This window comes from Lytechinus pictus, chromosome 6 (assembly GCF_037042905.1).
Source record: "Lytechinus pictus isolate F3 Inbred chromosome 6, Lp3.0, whole genome shotgun sequence".
NCBI lineage: Eukaryota > Metazoa > Echinodermata > Echinoidea > Temnopleuroida > Toxopneustidae > Lytechinus > Lytechinus pictus.
Window position 1 is genome coordinate 22,862,858 of NC_087250.1, and position 26,580 is coordinate 22,889,437.

At 37.1% G+C, this 26,580-nt stretch overlaps 2 protein-coding genes across 4 annotated transcripts in view; both read right to left on the bottom strand.

Annotated features, from left to right (window-relative positions):
• Nucleotides 1–10,698: 10,698 nt before the first annotated feature.
• On the bottom strand, nt 10,699–20,538 carry LOC129263666 (glycine N-methyltransferase-like). The gene is made up of 5 exons (XM_054901565.2): nt 19,684–20,538; nt 18,477–18,604; nt 16,476–16,726; nt 14,574–14,746; nt 10,699–12,625 (listed from the first exon to the last, which is right to left on the bottom strand). Exons 1-5 carry the CDS (start codon nt 19,842–19,844, stop codon nt 12,463–12,465), a joined length of 876 nt encoding a protein of 291 aa, XP_054757540.2. The 5' UTR covers nt 19,845–20,538; the 3' UTR covers nt 10,699–12,462.
• A 3,495-nt stretch (nt 20,539–24,033) lies between these two features.
• The window catches only part of LOC129263665 (mitochondrial potassium channel ATP-binding subunit-like), a 32,193-nt gene continuing 29,646 nt past the window's right edge, over nt 24,034–26,580 (bottom strand). For all 3 annotated transcript variants that reach the window (XM_064101224.1, XM_064101226.1, XM_064101225.1), the window contains one exon: nt 24,034–25,998. In XM_064101224.1, coding sequence (XP_063957294.1) covers nt 25,918–25,998 — 81 coding nt within the window. In that variant the 3' untranslated portion in view covers nt 24,034–25,917. The remainder of the gene's footprint in view (nt 25,999–26,580) is intronic.

A 26,580-nucleotide genomic window follows, 5' to 3' on the forward strand; every position in this document is an offset into this window, starting at 1 on the left:
ACGGAGAAAATGATTCGACGATGCAGCTAGGGGCAGCGGAATGACAGATGGAGGGGGGGGGGGGGGTGTTACCAACTTAAAAATAACCTTCCGAGCCAAAAAGGTTTTTTTTCTCTCGCCCCATCCCCCTCCCCCTCAAACATGTTCCGCCGCCCCTGTGCATTGCAGCGACAAATGAAACGACAGAGAGAAGTTTGAGATACAAAGTTATCCAGAAAGTTGCCATGGTAACGTTGAATTCCAATTCCATGGCTCCATTCCGATCATTCAGGTGTCTAATAAACTCCTTCCCCAGCCCGAATAACATTCACCATTAGCCTAATGTCTACTGCTTCCTTGGGGAAAACGAAATGGTTGTTTTTCAACGAGTAGAAATTAAGCATGTTTTCATGCAACTTTTTCTCAATCATGCGTGATTCATTATTAACGCATCAGGTTTCGTATGAAAAGATAAGATATATATTTAGTTATGAACACTGTTTTCCGAATAGATAGCAATAATAGCTTGAAAAAACTCACTCAACATCAATATTTGCTCGCGCAAATGAAAACAAATTAGTCGCACCACTTTCCGGAACAAAATATTGTTCCACCCTAGTCATGGCATTGCGTGTGTTATGGACGTTGAGATTGACTTCAAAATAATGAAGGAAAAGGAGCATGTCTGTCCATTGATATACATCACATGAAACAAAATTGATGGTTATGAATAACAGACCCACAATCACAGAATTACGTTTTTTTTTTTTTTTTTTTTTTTTTTTTTTTTTGGGGGGGGGGGCACGCTGTATATCAGTGTATACTGTTAATGCCATAGTCTCACCAGCGTAATTTGAGTCGCTTTCGCAATCCTAACACTAACATAAAACCCTACTGCAACCCTAACCCGAGATCTTCGACGAAATAAAGCCCGGAGAAAATGTCGTTTCACCCAGATTTTAGATGTCATATTTTGAATAAAACAAATGGCCCATATTCGGAAGTCTAGTTTAACTAATTAAACCATGGTCGAAGTCAGTGTAAAAGTTATGAGAAGGCAAAAAATATCAAGATTTCGATCACATATTGCATCCTTTTACGTTTTGAAAAATAAAGAAAACTTTAGTGATTAATATCATCACAGGGTTTGTGACTGCATTCTTGGAGTGAGAAATATGCTGATAAAATCACCCTATATTCTTAGGGAGTCTTGTGTCACATTATTTTGACTGTCCATAGATAAAATGAAATTTATGAATTTTACATTACATATCATAACAGGACACCTGCTCGTTTATGACGTCACAAATAAAAAGCTTTAATAACTTTCTTAATCTTTAATGGATTTTCCTCAAACCTTCACTAATATTTCCCCCCCTATCTGTTGTTTTTACACCAAAGTCTTCGTTATAGGGTGAACCCCCTCTTTAACCCCGAGTTCAGAATATAGGCAAATGGGTTTGATGATATACCGTCTCATTTTACCTGACAAGTAATTGGAAATGAATAATCATGAGATTATTGAGGGTTTAATGCCCGGTGTGACGGCGGATTTGGTTCCACCGGCGGATATATCGTTCATACTTGGAACCATATCCGCCGGGTGAGACGCAATTTGGTGTTTGAAGATTATTTTTGTTCCTCGGTGGATATGGTTCAGATTGACTACGTGTATTATTATGACGTCACCCTCGGCAGCGCATGCGCGGTTCTGCCAATATCGGGGGGGGGGGGTTGATTTAGTGAACAAAATTAGGCCAATGTATGGCCGCCAGAGGAGGTGGTTGGAACTATGGTTTCTGAAGTGACGCTGGAATGCCGGCGACTATTTTTTCTGAGGGGTGCAACCCAGTAGCGTACCTAGGATTTTCCACAGGGGGGGGGGGCAAAACCGTCCGCCAAAAAATTGACAAGCAAAAAAAAAAAAGCTCTTCGGTCTTCAACCACCAATATAGGATTTCGAACCAGAAAATAATTTGACAAGGAAAAAAAAAAAAAAAAAAAAAAAAAGACTGCCCCCCTGCCCCCCCCCCGTAGGTACGCTAGTGGTGCAACCCCGAAGGAAAATGATCGCATTCGCGTCACTGAGGAGATCATAGTTTGACCAAACCTCCGATCGAAGACCGTATAATTTATATCCGTCATTGAAATTAAATAAATCAGATAGGAATGTGGATATAACTGAATGAATAACAATCTTTGAGAGAGTATTCATTAATTCTTTTTATTAGCTTTGGTGAGGCCCCTGGATTGATCACATACACGCATTGTACTAATATAGGGAAGGAATAGATAATTAATCACATTATTCTTTTAATAAAATATCTGATCTTTGCTTACAGCAGGAATAAAAAAAGACCACCAAGTCCCAACGAAATTAGAGAGAAGATATTAGAAAATGAACGTGAAGAGGAAATTTTAGCAGTAACGCGGGGTAAATTATCAAACCATTTAAGGAAATGGGAACATATTTCCTTACACGATTATAGAGGCGACAGAGCTCACGAGATTATGTTTGTTCATTATGGTGTTTTTCTTGTTTCAAACGGAACGCGGGCACCGTATGCAAGGGCGTATGAAGTGTGTGAGTGTTTGAGGGTGTGAAGTGTGGGGTTTGCGGAGGGAAGGGGGGTAAGGAGGGGTTAGGTACAACGCATATACTTTTATTAGTTTTTTCTCTGATATTTGTTTGTTAAACTCATCTGGTAGTGGTACGATGCAGTGTCTTAGAATATTATTTCATGATGTGCATAATGTATGAGTTTAAGAAATTTGTTCGAATTATTTTTTACAATTGTTACTTTCTAAACTGCATTGTATGAAATTTGATTTGAGAGAAAAACAATAAAACATCTTTTTAAAAAATGTAACACGTGACGTATACGTTACGTGCATGAACGATATCTGCAGAAGAGAAATTAGTACTGAATCCGCCGGAGTTGGAACACGATCCGCCGGCGGATTGTGTGCCTATAGTACCGTATCTGCCAGGCACCAGATCCGCCGCTACACCGGTCTTATTCATTAGCTGATAAAAACCCAGAGGCGGCCTAGGTAGGTTTCGCTCCACGGTACGTACGACGTACGGAGTGTCCAAGAAGAACGTAAATGTATTAAAAATGTAAATAAAGGGTAACAAAAATTACTGAACAGAAGGATAACAGTAAAACAGTAAAATAGCAAAAAAAAATAACAAAAGAGGGGGTAATTAATGGAACGAGATGGTTGAGTACAATAGAAAACGATTTGGTAACTTAAACTGTGATTTGTTATACCCTTTACTTACTTTGTTGTTATTACGATTTTATTTGTATGGTTTTGTTCTATTTTGTTTTGTTTGTTTCACTACATATATGCCTGATGAAGGCCCTACTGGCCCCATAATTATACTGATAACGAAAATATATTAATACATGTAAACTTAGCACATACACGATATCAATAAAATAATTATCATAACATAATTACGAATAGGTCCACGAAGGAAAGCCTACCGTGTTAAAAAACGAGTAAGGGGTAATTATTAAGTAAAAAAAGTTTCAATTTAAAATGCTTTATGAATTAATATACACGAAGAAATATTTACATTTATTCAAAATTTCCTCCGATAGTGAATGTTCATTTAGTGGGAATACTGAAGAAACTTACGAGCATCTGTTTTTTTTATGTGAAAAGACGATAGACGTATGGATAGATTGTGGTAACTTATTCAATATGTATGAAATAAAAAATGCCAGGTGGGTGGATATACACATTGGTGTTAAGCATGCTAATATAGGGAAGGAACAGATAATTAATCACATTATTCTTTTAATAAAATATCTGATCTTTGCTTACAGCAGGACTAAAAAAAACCCACCAAGTCCCAACGAAATTAGAGAGAAGACATTAGAAAATGAACGTGAAGAGAAAATTTTAGCAGTAACGCGGGGTAAATTATCAAACCATTTAAGGAAATTGGAACATATTTCCTTACAAGAGTATAGAGGCGACAGAGCTCTTTACTTAAAAAAGAAGTATTTTCCCACTGCTTGTCAGATTGCCATATTTCCCCCTTAAATATTCCCCTTGGTAAATCATGAATCAGCCACTGACTGCGTATTAAAAATGTATAAGAATTGTGGGCAGGGTTAATTGTATTTCTAAAGACCACCGCACGCACACCTTACGACTGGTCCACGTACGATCGCGATTATGGAACAAATCCCATTTTGCTCTTATTCTGAAATATGAATGAAAAGTATCTCTTTATTTAAAGGTTCAAATAAGCTGTAAGAATAATTTTGGATGATTGCAAGCATTAATTTTGAAGTAGAGGACAATCGTACGATTGCTATGACGTCATTACGACTAAAAAAATTTGTTTTTACTCTAATAATGGTTGAAGCATAGTCACAGCTGGATTTTAACATAAGTATTTACTTGAACTGGAAGCACGACTGCTGGGATCATCAGCATTCTTCCAGAATCTCGGGTAAAGGTAAAGGTAAAGGATAGTTTCACAACTTTGCACAGTAAGGTGTTTCATTTCTCACTATTAGATAGAATTTTATTACTTTTATTTTTAGATTCCGAAATTTGATCGCAGACCAATCGTAAGGTGTGCGGTGGCCTTAAGAATATTGTGCTGGTCAATATTTCCGGGAAACTACGAGACGGCAAAAATGTCAATCCTCCCCCTTTTTCCCGAGATGATTTTTTTTCTCTTTTATTATAAGTAACGCCTGTGCCAAGGATGGAGCACTAATTACAATCTTCACAAGTTTAGAGTTACATTATACATGCAATTTTAGGCTTGCTAATTAAATAGAAGTACCCTCCAGATATTTTATTTCATTTCCTGTCATGTTGTTCTATTTTGTCCAAACAAATGAAATATTTCAAAAGCGTGGAGATCGTTAGACGGATAACCTTTAACAAATCCAATCAAGATAGCAGAGTGAAGACAGAAGTGGTTTAAACGGTCTTTCATCAAGGCCGTTATCTGCAGTACGTGACATGTTCCTTTTTCGTTACTTTTAGATTAAGGTCGCGCAGCCTAAGACCATACCTGGGGCCCGTCTTACAAAGAGTTGCGATTGATCCGATCAATCACAACTATGGACGGCCAGCAACGTCAACATCTAAAATGCATGAATGTTCGAAATGTTTTCTAGATATGATGTAAATTACATAAATTCATTGTTTTCTTGACAATTTGGTGTGTTCGCCTTTGTTTACAAAGGACATTTTGAAAATTTTATGTAGAAAAAATAATGACACTGATGGATTTCCATAGAGTTACGATTGAATGGATCAATCGTAACTCTATGGAAATCCATCAGTGTCATAATTCTTTCTAAAGGAAATTTGCAAAATGTCCTTTGTAAACAAAGGAGACCGCACCAAATTGTCAAGAACTCAGTGAATTTATGGATATACATTCATATCTAAGAAAAAATTTGAACAAGCATGCCTTTTATATGTTGACTTTGCTGGCCGTCCATAGTTGTGATTGATCGGATCAATCGCAACTCTTTGTAAGACGGGCCCCAGGTCTACACAAACTAACAAATGATTCACAAATTGATTTGGAAAACCAATAAATGCTTTCAAAATCACCTTCATATCGAGACCAAAAACAGGTTATTAAAAGCTTTCTAATTCACCATCTCTCTACTACCCACCTGCTCCCACCGATAATTTAAAGGGATGGTCCGGGCTGAAAATAATTGTATAATAATAATAATAATCCGCTTTTATATAGCGCTTAATACATCGAAACGACGTGTCTTTACAGATACATTATTACCCCGGTCCTCGGATTCAATCAGTCATTCCCGCACACAATGTGTGCACATCCTCCACTCCCTGGGGAGTATTCCAGTCAGTCGCCGATGAGGCGCACACAGTACTGGACAAGCTACAATGACATTCACATCCTACCGGGTACCCATTTAGCACCTGGGTCGAGAGTGGCAAAGTGTGGATTAACGCCTTGCCAAAGGACGCCATACAAATATAGTAAAATTGACAAAGAACAATAGTGATTTTTTTTTATCAAAATCGGATAATAACAAAGTTATTAAACTTTATTTGTTATTACATGAAATCATCATTGTTTCATTTGTTCATACATGTGTAAAAAATCGTGATAAAATAAGTTGCGACAATATAAATAACTAATGCACTTAATCAGTTGTCAGTCTAATTGTTTTAGCTCTTGGTAGAAAAAATGTGAATAAGCCTAATTTAATATAATAAAATACAAAAGAAAAAGTGGGGATACATGTATGACATCATCAGCCCACCTTATGAATATTCATAAAGACATGCTTAGAACTGTTTTACCGGAATAGTGCAAATCTTTCAAATTCAATAACTTTGTTATTTGTAATCCGATATTGATCAAATTTTCAGAATATTGCTTTGTGAATTTTACTCCATATTGTTGAGATATAAATATCCCCAGCCTGGACCATCCCTTTAAGCTGTAGGCGCGCTGCTTCATGCAGAGTCGGACTTCAAAGGCGAAGTTTACCCTGACAAAAAAAATCGCTGTGCAAAAAAAATAAGAAAAAACAATGAAAAACACTGGTGAAAGTTTGCGGAAAAGTCATTAAAGATTTAGAAACTTATTAGATTCTTTTATTTGCGACGTCATGTAGGAGTAGCTGTCCCATATGTCATGTCATATAATATCCATTAATTTCAATTAAAAAAAGGAAAGGCTGATGATGATTACTAAACTTTGTTTCTTTCAGGAGCAGGAGGGATATGACCTGTCTGTTGATACACTCAAGGGAATATTATTTTTTTAAAGAAAATAACCTTTGACTGCTTTTTTAAAACTATATCAGCTGCTTGCATACGAAGTCACAAATAAAAACAATGACATTATAATAACTTCTCTTTGATGGATTTTCCTTAAACTATCCCCAATTTATTTATGTCTATTTTTTTCTCTTATTTGCACAACAGAAATTATCCGTCAGGGTGAACTCCCCCTTCAACGGGGTGTGATCGATTCTATCTTCAAAAATCTGACAAGAAAACGAAGGTCATCAACCAATAATAGTGGACATTTCGTCGTCATGGTCGTAGAAAATTTGACAGGCGTAAAAGGGGAGCAAATAATTAACGCTCAATTTACGGGGTGCGCATTTTGCATCCTACACACCATTAGACGTTCAAAATTTACGGTGTGCGCCCGCACTGATTCCGCCCCCCCCCTTAGATCTACGCCTCTTAGGAATAGATTGAAGTCAAGAAGCAAGTAAAATATCAATATGAAATATCGGTCACTGCGTTACCGTGACATTTGCTCCGGCGACAACAGCTCCGCTATAAATTCCACACTCAAATAGAATGATTTAGCACCATACCCTACCCTCACATAAAACCTGACTGAAACCCTACCCCGATATTTTAGAAATAAAGCTAGGAGAAATTGTCGCTGGAGCAAATGTTGTGTCACCGCCACCGCACACCTTACTATTGAGATATGGAATATCTTAATATGTAGGGGAATGCGGGTAAATTGTGACACGTTTTTCTTTTTGCATGTTAGAATTGATGCGATTAATAATCTTGTAGAAATACGTACCTTGCCTTAAAATTTAACTCTTCTAAAATATTTTTCCTGTGTATAACTTTCTACCCCCACACTGAAAGTCATTGTCACCTTTGAAAGAAGAGATGTCAAATGGCTCAACTTGCCCCATCTGTGGGGTAAGTTGATCGAGCCACCTTCTGGGGTAAGTTGAGCCACAAAAACTATGTACAAAATGTATGGGGGAAGAACCTACATGTAATTTTTTTATTTAAAAGTCTTTTCACTTACTAATTCTCTATAAATACTAACATCCTCTAAAAGGAAAAGAACAGTCATGTAAATTTGCTCCTTTCTGCCTGCATATCGATGGCTTTTTAAGGTTTTTTTTTTCAAATTGAATTACCATAAGACTTGCCATGGCTCAACTTGTTCCATGTTTGCTGGCTCAACTAACCCAATCTCAATTAATGCGATAATTTCGCATCCACACATTTCTTATGCATCCATCATGTAAAAGACTGACAAGAATGAAGATCCATACCTGGACTGACAATGCTGTTCTTATGTCTTTATTATATTTAAAGATGTGTGTGTATCTATTTCCCACCCTTACTTTTTTGGCTGATATTTGTATTTATCCCTCTAAAAAAGTACTTTTTTGTTTCAAAGTTGAAAACAATGTGGTGGAGTTAGGGGTTATGCAATGGGTCATCAATACATGATACCACCACAATGTCTGATTCATCAATTTTTGGCCTAGGGCTGGTGGCTCAACTTGCCCCTATATGCTCAACGTATACCCCGCCTTTCCCTAATGTTCTAAATCATCGTATGAACACCTATTTTCAAAGCTGTGATTATGCTATCACCCTTATAAGAATATCAAAATCTAGCCGGGATGACGTCTTAGCAATGGTACGATTGGCTGCGATTTGACACTAATTTGGTCCTTACTCCAAGATAGAGGCTTGTAATCATCGGGTGGGGGGAGGGGGGTTCTTCTTGTTATTTAGCTACCAGTCAATTTGACTATTTTCGCCATCAAAATATGAATAGATATTATTTCATAAATATAGTTCAAATAGTGACTTCTTTAAATTTCTTTCTCATTTTTCTTCTTTTCTCTTCTTTCTATTTCTTTTCTATATTTTCCCTTTGAAAAAATTAAGGTACTTTGATTTAAAGTCGAGTAGGTGCATCTCAAAATTAAACCCAGGGTTTTTACTAAAAACATTATAGGCTAGTAAACCTAGTATACGAGGGAAATGACAAAGAAAGAAATGAGGAAAATCACAACTCAAATCCAAAATTTTTGTATTAGTGTTCTTTCCTTTTAAAAAGTGACTTTTCATACACATTACCCCAAAAAATGACAACATGCCATTTGTCCGAAATGGGATCCTGGACTAGTCGTAAGGTGTGCGGTGGACTTAAGTAGTTGTTCTTGTTCGCAATCAGTGGCGTAACTACGGGGGGGGGGGGGGCATGGGGGGCACGTGCCCCCCCCCCCCCCAATCGGCTGGCCAAAAAAAAAAAAAAACGGGAGAAAGAGAAAAAGAGGGAGAAAGTGAGAGAAACGTAGTGGGAAGGAAGAACTTATTGTTAATTATGTTATATTATATTATAATTATGTTATGTTATATTACATTAAAATTAAAAAAAACATAACTTTATGAAACATAATTTGCTCAGGGCCTATGTCTTCATTGTTCCTGATGCTCGCATTGTCTGTTTAACGAGATATATAATCCTGTTGTACTAAAACCTCCCGTTTTCAAGTCAATATACACCAAATATATTTCCTCGCACTTCGAATTATTATTGTTTTATGTAGTAAGATATCATTTTAAGGTCTTAATATAAAACATTTCCCGTCCGTGCTTACGTTCGCATTAGTGGATTAGTGAGATATGTCTGCTCTTCATAAATTCCTAAAATCAGTCCTTAAAATGTCCCTTTTTCTGATCTGCATATAAAAAATTACAGCGTGCGCTCGCATCATTTGGTTAGTGAAATACGCATGGTCTACTTGAATTCCTACAAACAAGCCTTAGAATGCCCTTCTTCAGGTGTGAATTTCCTATTTTTTCTCCTCGCGCTTCGCGCTCGCAATATTTGACTATTGAGATGCGTATGATAATTATGACTACAATGACTACAAAAAGTATGTCTTTAGGTGTAATTCTAAAAAATCAGCATGCGCTTGGCACTCGCATTAGATGACTATGGTGAGATATGTGTACTCTTAATGGATTCTTTTAAGAAATAGTCCTTAAAATATCCATATTTGGGGTCAATATATACAAAAATTTCAGATCGCGCTTCGCGCTCGCTTCATTTGGTTAATGAAAATTCGTATGGTCTTCGTGAATTCCTACAAACAAGCCTTAAAATGTCCCTATTCAGGTCTGAATTTCCTAAATTTTCAGCTCGCGCTTCACGCTCGCAATATTTGATTAGTGAGATGCGCATGTTAATCATGATTACAATGACTACACGTGCTTTATGTGTTTGGATGCATATAATTCTAACAAAATCAGCAAGCGCTTGGCACTCGCATTAGATTACTATGGTGAGATATGTATACTCTTAATAGATTCCTAAAATATAGTCCTTAAAATGTCCGTTTGGGGTCAATATATACAAAAATTTCAGCTCGCGCTCGCATTGTTTGTTTAGCGAGACAGGTACACATGATTACAAAAATTTGCTTATAATGTCCCTTTTTTAGGTCTGAATATACAAAATTTCAGCTCGCGCTTCGCGCTCTCATTGTTTGTTTAGCGAGACAGGTACACATCATGATTACAAAAATTTGCTTATAATGTCCCTTTTTTAGGTCTGAATATACAAAATTTCAGCTCGCGCTTCGCGCTCGCATTGTTTGTTTAGCGAGACAGGTACACATCATGATTACAAAAATGTGCTTATAATGTCCCTTTTTTAGGTCTGAATATCAAAAATTTTCAGCTCGCGCTTCGCGCTCGCATTATGTGATCAGTGACATACATATCCGTTTAATGACACTGTCCTTAAAATGTCTCTATTAGGTCAGCATACCTAGCAACTGAGCGCGCTTCGCGCGCTCACTAGGTGACTCAAAATGTTTGCTGGTGCCCCCCCCCCAATGCCGTGACCCACGGTACGCCACTGTTCGCAATGTAAATCACAACTTGATAACATAATAAGTTTCAAAATAATGATACCATTTTATTTCTGATTTTGTATAATGACAGTCCTCTTATGTAAAGCGAGTCTCCGGCCACTCGTGGAGGTACATAACCTCAATGTCTGGAACCAAATTAATGGTTTAAAAGTAATGATAAATAAATGATAATAATAATAAATGATAAATCCATAATTTATTGTTCGAAATAGACATGAAATGAAAATACTCCGAAATCTTGATATTTCAATAATAAAACTATAATCATAACTGGGGCTGATCATAACTCACGATGTGGGTTTCCTGTATATTATTTTCAATTAAATTAGAAATATGTATTTCGATCTGTTTTCGTCTATACTAGTTACTCATTCATTTATACAACATTTATTTCTTCAATTTTACAAATATGTTAAAGGGATGTTCCGGGCTGAAAATAATGATTTAAACAGATAAAGAAAAATCAGACAAACAAAACACTGAAAATTTAATCAAAGTCGGACTAGGAATAACAAAGTTGTGGCATTTTAAAGATTTGCATTATTCCGGTGTGACAGTTCTAGGCATGTCTTCATGAATATTCAACGAGCACCTTGAAGATATCATATCCCCACTTCTTCTTTATGTATTTTATTATATGAAATAAGGTTTGTTCTTTTTTCTACCAAGAACTTAACAAAAATGGATTGAGAACTGATTGTGTGCATTCGATATCCATTGCTGCAACTTATTTTTATTATAAAGGAGACACATTATTCACACATGTATGAAAAAAATATATTTAATTTCAAGTTATAACATAAGAAAAAGGAAAGAGGGTGATGTGACATCATCAGCCCACCTAATGAATATTCATGATGACGTGCATATAACTATTTTCACAAAATATTGCTAAACTTTAAAAATTCAATAATTTCGTTATTTGTTGTCCGATTTTGATGAAAATGTTCAGCATTTCGCTTTGTGAATTTTACTCTATGTATTTAGATATAGGTATTTTTCAGCCCGGAGCATCCATTTAATATTTCATACCATGAACGCATACAAAATCAATTTGTCATAAATATATATTTATAATTACAGTCTATGTTTACAGACGAAGGTGTAAGTCCCTAATAAAAAAAAAGCACGTGGCGGGATACGCCTACAGGTACAATAAGGAAATTATATTATATATAACATAAGTCTTCCTTACTTTATTGGGACGCATGATGTCACTAAATCCAAAAATAATGATAGGTATATATACTTAAATAACCTTGAAAAACACTAACTTATATAAATTAGTAATCTCTCAAAAAGTTGGTCAGTTTTTTTTCTACTGTATCTCTCAATGTCTGACAAGCAGTGGGGAACGAAATTCCAAAGGGACCTATAATGGCCAAGGGGAAGCATTCGTGCTCGGGGGGGGGGGGGGGGTGCGTGTGTTATTTCCCATAAGGGAGACCCCCCTCCCCGGAAATATGATAGGTAAGCTAAATGATAGAAATGTAAGTTGACTAGATGAGTTAATAAAAAAATACATAAATAAATTGGTAAATAAATATGTCAAACTTATATTGTAACAATGATGAAAAATAGCTGGATAATTTATATTGCCCTTTGGCCCCCCTTTGGCCAAAGGATGCAAAGCGCAACTATGATGACCCCTTCCTTGGCTCGAGCGATGCACCATTCTATCAGTGGCGCTCAGTGCATTCAAGGACTCAATCCTACCGGGTACCCATGTGCATCAGAAAGGACGAGTGCAGCACAGTTGGATCCATTTTCTTGTACGAATTGATCACTTCTTTTTTGTAATTACATGTTGGAAATATGCCGTGTCGGAAATTGTGAAAGCTGACTTGAAATCACCGTAGAGGGCCCGCTCGCAATTCTCTCCAAATACTTCAGCAAGCAAGGTAGCAAGTTGCTGAGCTCGAATTGCTTGTAGTGGCACAGAAACTCTGATTAAGGAGGGGGGGGGGGGAGAAAGCAAAACCATGTATTGATTAATCTAGATACGTATTATCTACACAGAGTGATTTCATGATTGATAGAACAAAAGCCTGATATTTTATCGCATTTTACCCCTCCGCGCCCGCAATGTTTGATCATCATTCTCATCAAATTTTTGACAGCCTCTAATTTCGTCTGATTATATAAATAACGGAAACAGTAAACTCGGAGGATGAGCAAACCACTGTCCTTAAAAGCACTGACAATAAACAATATGCATTCTTCTAGATGTGTGTCCATTTCATCTATGTAATTATTCAGTTTGCCAAGATGTCGACCAATAATACCAATAATGTCCTTTATAGCTGAACATTTAAAAGCTCAATTAAAGAATTAAATGGCATTCTTCACCTTATTAATTTCTTTGGTGGGGGCAACATAAAAATAATCATATCAGAGACAAGATAGAGATCAAATTATAGGTTTCAAATCCTATTATAAGGTCACCGCGCACCCTACGACTGCCCACGAGCCGATGATGGAACGAATCGCATTTTGCTCATTTAAAGGTCAAGTCCACACCAGAAAAATGTTGATTTGAATTAATAGAGAAAAATCAAACTAGCATAATGCTGAAAATTTCATCAAAATCGGATGTAAAATAAGAAAATTAAGACATTTTAAAGTTTCGCTTATTTTTCATAAAACAGTGAAATGCATATCTAAGTGACATACAAATGAAACAGTCGATGTATCCATCACTCACTATTTCTTTTGTTTTTTATTGTTTGAATTAAACAATATTTCATTTTTTTACAGATTTTATAATAAAGACCAACTTGACTGAACCATAATTTTATCAAACAATGCTAATTCCATATGTTCAGGGGGAATTAATCTTTGTTTCGCTTGACAATGAGGAGAAAATTAGAATATTTCATATTTCGCATAATGAAATACAAAAGAAATAGTGAGTGGATAATGTCAACAGTCTCCTCATTTGCAGAATGTGTGTATAACAGTTTTGTAAAATTAAGCGAAACTTTAAAGTGTCATAACTTTCTTATTTTACATCCGATTTTGATGAAATTTTCATTGTTATGCTTATTGGATTTTTCTCTTTTTATTCAAATCAACTTTTTGTTAGGAGGACTTGTCCTTTAAAGAACATTTTGATGAAAAATATACTTTTGTTTGAGGTTGAAATTAACTGAACAAATACTAATATACAAGTTTAGATGATTGCAAGCCTATATTTTGGGGTGGAGGCCCCATTAGATTTACATCGTAACTTATCGTACGATTGCTATGACACGACTAGAAATTAAATTCGCTTTTATTCTAATAAGGATGATAGCATAGTCACAGATACGAACATAGGTGTTCGTACGTTCCACGTTTCAATATTAGCATCAAATTCTAGTGCGCTTTATTCCAAAATCGGGTCGCAGACCACTGGTGTGTGGTGGTTACGGGCAGAACCTTTTTTTTTGCCCGGCTTTAATTTTGATTTGATTCATTGTTTTCTTCTGCATTCATAGCATTCGTATACAAAACAATTTTTCTTACATAACAAGCATAACATATTGGTAATTGATTTTGGTATGAATCATAAAGAAAAAATACGAAATAACGAAGTCATTCTAACCAAACATGATCTACTACCAACTAAGAAAAGTTAACATTTACAGTTTGCAGAAGGATTGTCATTATAAGCAGATTGCTTGAAAAAAAAAAGACAACCCCGGAATAAAACTCATTAAATTATTACATACATTTATAAAGCAGAATGGAGATGCAATTTTGTTCTTAATTTCATAATGATGAAGATGATGGTGATAATGGTGAAAATTGACGATATATAGCGAGGTCAACATAACATTTTTGCCATCCGCCGATGAAAACTCGGTATTAATTGCTAATGATGATTATATAGAAGCAGCTTTTGTAACTTACTTTTCAATGTCTACCTCGTTGTTATTTCCTGGAGACATATCGAGGTCATTTGTGATCTTTTCTACGTCTTCACTAGTGTGACTATTAACAAGCATATCGAAGGTAAAATTGACCACGTCTGCTTGACCATGTGAGTGCACAATCGCTGAAGAAATTCTCTTAATGTTGTCTTCCTGCATAGGTGAGGTTAAAGCGCGAGAAAGTAAAATGAAAATTGCAATTGAAAACAAACTACATATGAAATACATACAATTTTTAACACAGAGTTTGAGAAATAATTACCCAGCAAAAACTGTGGTGTTAACCGGTGTCCATAGAGGACCACACCAGTTGTTTTACACCGGTGTTAAATTGGTGGTTTTAGTTTTACACCCATAGGTGTTATTACAACACCTTTGGTTGTTACATTTACACTCTTTGGTGTTATGTTCAATCTCTAGGGTGTTATTTTAACATCTCAGGGTGTGGTCCTCTATTAACACCAACTGGTGTCAGTTTTAACGCCACAGTTTTTACAGTGTAAAGCGCGAGAAAGTAAAATGAAAATTGCAATTAAAAAAAAATACATATGAAATACATACAATTTTCAACACAGAGTTTGAGAATAAGACCTATTTCCCCTGAGCCACAAAACAGTATATTATGATCTAATAACCGATTTGATTTGGTTTCCACATTCCATTGACAAAAGTATATACAAGTAAATCATTTTTAACAATACACAAAAAACAAGCAAAAGCATAATAACTGACGTAAATAACATAATCATTAACATAATAAATATGAATAATGGTTAACATAATTAACATATTAATTACACTTGAAAGTTATATTTCTTTTACTTTTGAAATATTGAATTAGATTACATGAAATAAAACAATTTTGCACATTGGTGCATAAATCGAAGGTGCAGAATATTTGGGTGCAAAACGTGATAAATTTTAACCTTGGTATAAACACCAGCACCCTTTGTGGCGTTAGGCCCTAACAGTTTCATTTTGCAACACAGAGCTGCCAAAAACGGGTGGATAAAATGTTAATGGTTTCCTCGATATATCATGCTTTGATAATTCTACCTATTACTCCCATCCCACCCAGCACTACAGGCATAGACCTTCTGTTTTCGAATAGAACAGAGTCTGAAGCAGTGAGACTATAGATTTGTTCATGTACCGTCGTTACTTCTACCGAATTTCAGATACAGAGGCCCGTATTCTGAAGTCGGGTTTAACTTAAACTCGGGTTTAAAGTTGTGGTTTTAAGTATGGACAGCCAATTGTTACATAAATCACTTACAGTAGAGATATGATATTTCACCTCATTTGGATCTCAAATCATTCATAATTGTCAAGGAAGTATAAATAGATGATTGTCTTCACCATTGATAAATCAGGAAAGAGCACAGTAAACATAAGAAACATACAACTTAATGAAAATTTTGACACTTTTGGCTTCCCATAATTTTAGCACAGAGTTAGACCATGGTATAAGTTAAACCTGCCTTCAGAATATGGGCCAGAGAGTTTGGAGTGTGCGTGTAGTCTACACTCTAAACTTGGTATAAGTCGTTAAAGTGTCAAATTTGAGTCTAAGTGTACTGGCAGACTCATTGGCGGCGGGAGCCAAACAAATTAGGGGGGGGGGGGGTTAGGCCTACCTGAAATTTTGGGATGGACACAGATAAAAAAAATTTGACAAGCAAAAAAAGGTTATAAACCTAATTTTTTGAGGGGGGACACCAAAAAAATTTGACAAGCAAAAGAAAAAAAAGGTTGTCAACAAAAAAATTTAGGGGGACCGTCCCACACCTAAAATTCATCATGAGGGGTCCCCCCCCCCGCTTCCGCCGCCTATGGGCAGACTACACCGCCCCTCTTGAGATAAAATGACAAAAAAGGATACCCTGAAGTAAACGTTCTTGTTGATAGGATCGCCGAGGTCCATGATGACGTCAATATTCCGATGGTCCAATAAAAGTACACCTCCTGGTTTGAGCATCGATTTGAAATTCTCAAGGCAGCGTCGGTAGAGACCGAAGTTTGGTGTCGGATCGGTAAGACAAAGCAGCGAGTTTCCCATGCAGAGAACGGCATCGAATTCACCATAATCACCAAGGTCCGCCTTCAAGGTCAACCAATTGGCCTTCTCGATATCTGTCGAGCAATCAGTGTAAATTAAATTAATAAAAATGTAACGGAAATAAATAATGTAATTTTTTCACACAGAGTAACAATATCAGGATTTTTTTTCTATACCAGCGGGCCCGATACCATTACCCACTGGTGTCGATCCGTGACGTCATACTATTCAAATGGGGGGGGGGGGGGTGAAACAATAGATCACCCCCTTGACCAATAGGTTCACAACACAAATCGACACCATGCCATCATCCGCTCACTTTTGATACCCAGCATATTTTGAATCAATATATAGATTTGTTGATTCACATTTTGTCTCTTGAAAACAAGAAGTGCTATTGGCTTACGACACAAACTTAATTCTTTACATTTGGTTCTACACTGCAAAATCGCAGGTGCTAATTTAACACCAGCTTGATATATAATCAGAAAACACTGGAGAGGTGTTGAAACAGCACCGGTTTGGTGTTAGGCTAACACCAGACAGGCATTAAAGCAACACCAATTAGTGTTAAAACAATATCGGTTTGATTCTAAACTGGTGTTATTTCAACACTTCTATAATGGTGTTTTCCGATATAGATATCCGACTGATGTTAAATTAACACCGACATTTTTGCAGTGTATCTAGGGTTTGATAACTTGATATCAAGAAACTGGATTAATGAAAGCGGTTTTCCATATAAGTCGACATACTCTGGCTAAATTAATAGTCCTGGGGGCCGTTTCACAAAGCTGTTCGTAAGTTAAGAGCAACTTTAAGAACGACTGGTGAACCTTTCTTACGCGCTATACCATCGCCAATGAATATATACTTTACCACAAGAAATGATCACAAGTCGTTCTTAAAGTCGCTCTTAACTTACGAAGAGCTTTAAGAAACACACATTGGGGCCCCTTCTCACAAAGAGTTGTGATTGATCCGATCAACATTATGACAATCCTTTATTGTTATTATTTTCAATCGATACACGAAATGTGCACGATGTCCATTGTAAACAATGAGAGAACACACTGAATTGTCAAGAAAAAATTGCGAGTATATATATCATACCAGAATTTTTTTTAAACATACATCAGGCCTATTTTAGATCCTGGCATCGCTGTCTTTCCTTTATAATGATATTGACTTTATTTTACATATTTCACATAATTATGGACATAATACAAAAAAACAATATAACGTCCGAAGAAATAACATCGTATGAAATATAAGACGTGGCAGCATAAATTTAAGTTAAATAATACAGCAATTTGAATTCAAACACAATTCAAAATATGGCGAGATATGAGGGAACCAGCATAAAAAAGCATTGCCTGTTAGGTCTGCAGGACCCCCCCCCCCAAAAAAAAAATGTCTTAATTTGTAGGAGAGAACAATAAATTGAAACTAATACATAAAGAAATGCCAATGTATTATAAGTGTAGAGTGTACATAAAAAAAGAAGAAAAAAACGTGAGTGCCACTATTTGCAACTATTACTCAGCCAGAGCGCATAAACAATATTTGTAAATATTACGATATAACCTACACAGGAAAATTGTAAGAATTAATCAACGTCAACTTCAATTACATTTGCTGAGGTGTGACAGCTTCTTTTGCTGGAACGTAGAATACAATATCCCATTTTGTAAATTAAAGTCTTTGTTACATGACTCAGGCGGGAACCAAACCCACGACCCCTCGTTTATGAGACGGATGCTCTAACCACCGATTCACCATGCTAGGTGGCTCATATGAAATAGAAAATAACATTTTACTGACCCCAGGTTCCATGTTGCTGTTCACTCTCATATGATTTCCTGGCATGCCTTGCCTGGCGTAGCATCGCCTCAGCGCTGTCTGAGCTGACGACTTGGAAACCGTGCTTCAAAAGAAAAAGAGAATCCCCTCTGTACACAGATGGGACAAAAAAATGCAGAAAAAACATTTATGGAAGACAGTGGGGAGTGTTCGCAACAGCTACCCATACGCTTTCTGGAACGTAGTGAATCTATAAAATTGTCAAAAGCCTTCCATGAAAAAGATTTTTTTTTTTAAATCGGTGACTCAAAACAGCAGTTTCATCCACATGACTCTGGACAAACGACATATTTGCAATTATTATTCGCCAGCTCCGGATATTATAGGACGATCTGCTGCCCCGGGACACCGATTTTCAAGAAAAAGGGTGGTTTGTAAAGATTGGTCAATCGCGGGGTCAAACGTATTCAGGGTTTTTTTCCAAAGCTTTTTTTTTAAGACTAGCCAAACGTGTTTAGGGTATGTTTTTCCCCCAAGCTTTTTCCCGGGGTCATATTCTGGTGAAAACTTGTTTAGGGGCCAAAATATGTAAATAAATCCCGGGAAAAACTTGTTTATAGGGGCAAGTTATTTTGCACACAGAGAAAAAAAATCGTTTAGGGGGAAATAATTTGGTCACGCATGTGTACAGCAATACATTTGAATGCCCCCAACCCCGGCTGATTTAATGCATAATATATTCATTTGCTGCAACTTATTTATTTTGTTACAAGGGAGACATATCATACAAGTCATTCATGAAAATATCAAATAATTATGATTTCATGCAAAAACATAGGAAAAAGAAAAGCGATATCACCTAAGAAATATTCAGGATCCTCTTTAAAGGCTCTGTATTTTAAAATGTGATTTGTTATTGATAGTTTGATACTACTACTAGTAGTAATAATAATGCAACATTTATATAGCGCTTAATACAAAATGTTTCTAAGCGCTGCATACTATTAGCCCGGCTTATAGCACGGCTAGGCTAATCGGCGCTCGAGCATTCAAGGAATATTCATTCCTACCGGGCACCCATTTACTTCACCTGGGTGAAGAGTGGCAAATGACGCGAGGGCTTTGGTGGGATTTGAACCCCGGACCTTGTGGTTGAAGTCAGGAGACTTATCCTCTGAGCCACAAAACCTCTAATAGGCCTATATTATATATAAAAAGTTTCACTCACCCTGTTCCACACGCTACGTCCAGCACCCGACTACAGTTACGAGATCGAAGATGATGAAGTAGCCATTGCTTGAATCCATTCGATCTCTCAGTCAACACTCCCAATCTCAGAACAACCTTCTCATCGTCACAAGAGTTGATAACTTTGATCGATTGAGACATGATCGTTCAGTGACAGTGTTAGTGATGGTGTATAATATAGTGACTTATTTTTACCTTTTTTTTAAAGAACTTGTAAGCAAGTAACCGGAGAACTGACGGCTTAAGGTCCTTTCCGAGGGACCTGGTAATGAGGAATTAAATGCCTTACCATCAAAGGGCACTTTATTGCAGCAATTGGGAATCGAGCCCGGGTCACTGAATACGAAACCCTTGATTGATCTACCGACTGAGCTATCGCATCTCCTAAACTGTAATTACAAGGTCTGCTCCTAAGAAATCATGCCAAGTTATGTTCATCACAAGAAGGCATTAATTTATTATGTTTCAAGAGGCCTGCGTCGAAGTCACAAGACATTTGTGATGATGTAACAGTAAACGTAATTCTACAGTCGCCCATGGGTCCCTGTTATGAAGACTTACGAATATCGAAATATCTCAGACAAAGGCATGTTCCAATACCGAGCCTTAATTGAAATTCCGGACATATTCTTCAGTAAGTCTAATTCACAAACATTTCCTTTTATGCCTTGTCAGCCAATAACGTTCCAACGTTGGGCAATTAGGGAATGTTATAAAGGATGAAAATAGGCATTCATTCGAAATTGGTTCTAGTAAATTGTTCAGACCGTCCCTTTCGTCCAAACTGGTCAAACGTACCTCCAGAAACACACACCCACATGTTAGTTTCCCCAGTAAATGGTAGTTATTTATTCTTATTATGTAATCAATGTGTACTTGCTGACGAGGTAGCTAGACTGCATCATCATGCATGTGAGAAAAGAGCCTTTATTGAACATTAAATAATTCAAACAAAAGTCAAGTTTTATAGGCCAAGTATCATTTCGGTTGCATGGCATTTGCTAATGGAATAGGTAACTTCAAACCTACACCCTTAACCTAACTCATAAAACCCCCTTTTGCAACCCGCGGACGTAAAATAAGTTAAGCCAGGAGTCAAGTCACCGTCGTTTCAAAGAGAGGTAACCTCCTCGGGAGGGAAGGGGGGGCAAACTTGAAATTTACGCTCACTCAACATCAGACGACGGCCGGACTGGCATACCAAAGGGGGGGGGGGGGGCTCAGGGACATCGACCCATAAAACTTCAATGACCAATAATAAGGGAAACAAGAAAGGAGCAAAGGATATGGATACGATATGTTATATTGTAAATAATGACCAATTACAAGAAAATATCTCAATATATAGATTTTCCTTTTAAAATGTTTAATTTTTTTCCTCACTCGCTTCGATTTTCCGAGACTTTTTGCGCGTGCATCATGTTTTGCACCACTGGACAATGAGGGTTAATCGCTCAACATCTATCATCAGCTATATCGTGCTCGGAATCATGGGGACCCCTATTACCACGTACAGGAGTAGGATCACAACTGAGTCGCAATTCATGGTACGTACAATATCAGCGTCGCTAATAGACCAGGGGGCCGTTTCATAAAGCTGTTCGTAAGTTAAGAGCGACTTTAAGAACGACTGGTGATCCTTTATTGTGGCAAATGGTATATTCATTAGCGATGGTTACGCGCGTAAGAAAGGATCACCAGTCGTTCTTAAAGTCGCTCTTAACTTACGAACAGCTTTATGAAACACCCGCCAGGTCGGAGTTACCTAATGGGCAATTTTGGTCAAATGACCTTTCATTTCTTTCATTATATGATAGGCAGATTTCAAAGCATTCCTTACATAGAAGGGTGCAGAAATTGCACTGACCAGGTGACTAAAATAACACACTATGAACACTCTATGAAGGCATTTGTTGCATTTCTGCTATGAATGCATTAGCATGTTGCTATAATGTACTTAGCCAACTGTGAAATACCAGTCGCTAATAATGGACGCATATAACCCAAATTCAAAAGAATAATCAAGACATCAAAGTTGGTGCTTATCTCATTAAATATTCAACCGCCATGTCACTTTAGTACATTAAACTTCTGAGCATGCGTAGAATGGAACTCCGAACTTGCTTATCATGATCGGGTACGGGTCGATAATGACACCGCGGGGAAAGGGCCGTTAAATTCACTAGTGTCTGCATAAAGTGTGTAATGATTATAAGGATATCGTATTTACAATTGAGAAGAGGATCGATCACCCTTCAAATTATTGATTTTAATAAAATATAATGATATAACATAATGGGATCAGTGACGTAATGAGCCAAACTTTTTGAGGGGCCAGACACGGGGTATGGGGCATATCTATTTAAAACATTGCGAGCGGACGAGCAAAAATTTTAAACCTTTTTAATACCAAAAAAAAATTGTGATAGATTTTGACATGATATCCAGAGAAAGATATCATATCTCATCCCTTTTCCTTTCCTTATTTATTATATTATTATTATTTTTTTTTTGGGGGGGGGCGGGGCATGGACCCCAAACGCCTCCCCCAAACTGTTCGCAGTGCGTCGGAATAATGCATTCGCATTCTGAAGGCATTTTCCAGTTAGCGAGTTCTAATTCTCCAAAAGATGTTATCAATAGACTATTTGCCAACAACTTTCAAACAACGGTCTGAATACTACAATGTCTATAAGCCACAAAATAAATATACCGATCAAATATTTGCTTTTCTCGATCTTTTTATTGGTCCTGTCAAAGTAGTATCTGAATGAGCTAGATATCTTTAGGGGGTCAGAGATCTCCTTTTCACAGTTTTCCTTTTCCGATCCTCACAGATAACACAATTAACTTGGTTTATTTTCGATTAGTCCAATGTCAATTCGTCCAATTACCAACTCGTCTACTATCATTTGGTCTACCATCAGTTCGTCCACTATCCACATAATCTACTAGTTGCCATTTCGGCCACTCACCGTTTTGTTTAATAACCAGTTGTTCCAATAGCCATTTAGTCCATACATTTTGGTCGAATTGGACTATGTGTTAATTGGGCGAACTGAATGAAAATAAAATAGATAATAGACCAACTAACTTTGAGACGAAATGGTCATAGACGAAATGCATATTAGACGAAGTGATGATTGGACGAAATGGTTATTGGACCAAATGGTTGTTAGACAAAATGTAGATGGACGGAATGTCATTAGACTAAATGAAGGTAGACCATGTAGTGAGTGGTCAAATTTGTAGGACGAATCGGCAATTTAACATAACCTTCTTATGTTTAGACATACACCCCCCTGACCAAAAACCTCCCTTTCTTCTCATCCTTTACACACCCTCAAAAAGTCAGCACTCGGCCCTCCATCCATTCACATCGCTCTTCCATCCATTCACTCATCGCAGACACACACCCCTATCCAGACCCTCAGTGATGAACACACACACACACACACATACACTCTCAACACAGACAGATAAACACACCCTCCCAGTTAGGTCCTCACAGATGAACACACACACATACACTCTCAACACAGACAGATCAACACACCCTCCCTGTTAGGTCCTCACAGATGAACACACACACATACACTCCCATCAGAGATACACAACCACCCCCATCCTATACCCTCAAATCTGAACACATACTCTTGTCAGACTTACACATACATATGCATTCAGGCCCCCAAAAAAAACACCAACGCACACTCTCATCATAGAGACACAAAAATACACACCCTCGCCCTTCCAATCAGGCCCACACAGTTGAACCAACCACATACTCTCTCAGTACAGTCACCCAAACACACACATCCCACTCAGCATAAAAAAAAACCTATGCATAGTCTTATCACAGACTTACAAACACACACACACTCACTCCCACACTGGCCCTCACAAAGGAACACACCCACAGACATACAAACACACACACACCCTCCTGGGGAAGCCCTTACAGATGAACACACACACAATTCTCATCATTTGCCCAACACACACTCCCATTCATGCTTCATGCCTTTACAGACGAGTGCACCCACACACACTCTGATCAGCGACACACATACATATAAACCCTTGCACTCAGGCCCTCACAGATGGACAAACCAATGTACACTCATCATAAACATACAAACACACCCACCCTCACCTGAATACTCAGGCCCTCATGGAAAGTCACACACACCCACCATCATTGCACACTCCTCCCTCTCCTACACACACACACACACTTAGAATCACATTCATACACACATCCATTCATCTCTACACACAAATACATACCCTGTATTACTTTCAATGACAAACACCACAAAACTATATGTGAATTAATCTTTAAATAAAATATTCTATTTTACAGAATTCTTATGAATATCACATAATGAAGAGATCCATTGCATAAAATTCAACATTATTTCAACATTGAAACGATCACATGCACTGCTCTTAGTATACTTAAATACCGGTAGGCAAATATCAGCAGCTGATATTCAACCAGAACAGAAACACATTAATGTTTTTTTAAATCACAATCCATCTTTCAAATATCAATTTTCTTCAAAAGAATTTTATTATCTATTAAAAGGGGGTGTAGCATGAAAATATTTGCAATAAATTGCAAATTTCTCTTGCAATTTACATTTGATATATCTGATTAACTTGTGTCAAATCAAGCAAATCAGCAATCGGGTATAAATTACAATTAAATGTAAGACATATAATTGCAATTCATCGAAATTTTCTTGCAATGTTCAATTCGGTGGATTCACAATACAGTGCGCCACCTATTGGTTGCAGTGGATAGGTAAGTTTGTTATGCCTCATGGGTAAAAGTCAACATCTGCTGTGCGCAATAGTGCATGAATGAGATTATGCTGCACTGGCCAGAGCAGCTCGGTTAGCTGGCATAAAATTATGCGGCTTACCAGGGTCCAGGAGGTGCGTGAGAAACTTGCTGCATATTTGTGAAATTTAGACCGTTTTCAGTGAATTCTCTCTCCGCTTTTGCCATATGGTTTTCATTCTTTAATCAGTCAAATTACAGTACACTAGCACTGCGCTCTGTCTGCGCACAACGCCGACCCGGAAGTTAGAAATTGGCCTGTCCGCTGCAACCGATAGATGGTGCACAGTTTTGTGAATCCACAGAATTGCATTACTTAAAAACCTTCACTGACAAGTTTCTTTGATTTCTCGGCATCTATTAAACCCAGGGCGGACATTCCTCTTCAATATCAATGTTAAATTTTAAAAAGCGCATTAACATATTACTCAATTATGCTACAGGCTTAACCTATATCCTAACAATAATGACATTAATAACAATAATAAAACGTTTAGTTCATAAAGCACCTTTTTGCAAGAGACAATGCACATGGGATAACAAACAAAAAGTCAGAAAAACTGAAAGTGGTCTGAAAAATTAATTGAATATAATAATAATGATAATAATAAAAGCCAATTTTTATATAGCGCTTTTCCCAAAACTGGTCATTGGATTTATTTCAATCCCGCATGAAAAGTGCACGATTTCCACTCCCTGGGAAGCATTCCTTGCATTCATCGTAGCCTCATTATGGCGCTGGCAAATTCAAACATACAATATCTTTCGCATCCTACCCGATACCCATTTAGCACCTGGGTCGAGAGTGGCAAAGTGTGTATTTACACCTTGCCAAAGGACGCTAGACCATGATGGGATTCGAACACACGACCCTCTGTTTACAAGGCGAGAGTCAGAACCACTACACCACGGCTCTTCCACATATGACAAACTAACACAAGATTGAAAAAGTAAAATCAGAATACATAGGTTTTTAGACACTTCTTGATTGAGGTAAACGTCCGGGAATCCTTAGGAATAGTGTAGAAGTTAGAGAGCTCCATGATTTGTGAGCTGCAGTTGAAAAGACCCAATGATATATTTTTTTCTAGCAGTCTGAGGGATGACAAAGTGGAAGCGCTCCAACTTTTATCATTTAAAATCAATAAAAATCGTCCTAATTGTAATAAATAGGATAATGCCTGTCACATCAGTGAAACCGACCTCTGACCAAAGCCACATTATTTCCCATCACATGAAAGACATGGCTTGGAATTTTTAGGGGATCAAGGTTTTCCAAATTTCTTCAATGCTCTCCCTTCACTCAATCTCACTTTGACGTGATGAAACCTGTCTACCTCTATGGGCTGATCAAGTTGAATGAATTTAATAGTCCTGAGAAGCTTGCCGGTGTACAAGGTCAGCATACATTCCTTTCTTCTTCATTAGTTCAGTATGACTGCCAATCTAAAAGGAATAATAAAAAGGAAAATTTCACTCAGTACAGAATGATTTCCAATCTAAAAGGAATAATAAAAAGGGAAATTTCACTCAGTACAGAATGATTTCCAATCTAAAACGAATAATTAAAAGGGAAATTTCACTCAGTACAGAATGATTTCCAATCTAAAACGAATAATTAAAAGGGAAATTTCACTCAGTACAGAATGATTTCCAATCTAAAACGAATAATTAAAAGGGAAATTTCACTCAGTACAGAATGATTTCCAATCAAATAAATAATAAAAAGGGAAATTTCACTCAGTACAGAATGATTTCCAATCTAAAAGGAATAATAAAAAGAGAAATTTCACTTAGTACGGAATGATTTCCAATCTAAAAGGAATAATTCATTTTCAGTTCAGTTTGTCAATACGAACAATAGGGTTCCAACCCTAAAAAGACTGGACCATTTTTTTTAAACACGTGGAACGCCTCTTGCAGTCTCGCCTGCATTACGCAATTCGATATAGCAGCAGTCCTGCCTTTGAAAACAGCTAATGAATAATTATTCACAGAAAAAAACACCAATATGATAATAAGATATTA

Bases quoted from the DNA above. Each gene is read 5' to 3' on its own strand.
- LOC129263666 (XM_054901565.2), bottom strand. From the start codon at position 19,844: ATGTCTCAATCGATCAAAGTTATCAACTCTTGTGACGATGAGAAGGTT. The intron at 14,747-16,475 runs GTATCCTTTTTT...TCACCTATGCAG, and splicing joins ACAAGAACGTTTACTTCAGG to GAAGACAACATTAAGAGAAT. The intron at 12,626-14,573 runs GTAAGTTACAAA...CTCCTTAATCAG, and splicing joins AACGAGGTAGACATTGAAAA to AGTTTCTGTGCCACTACAAG.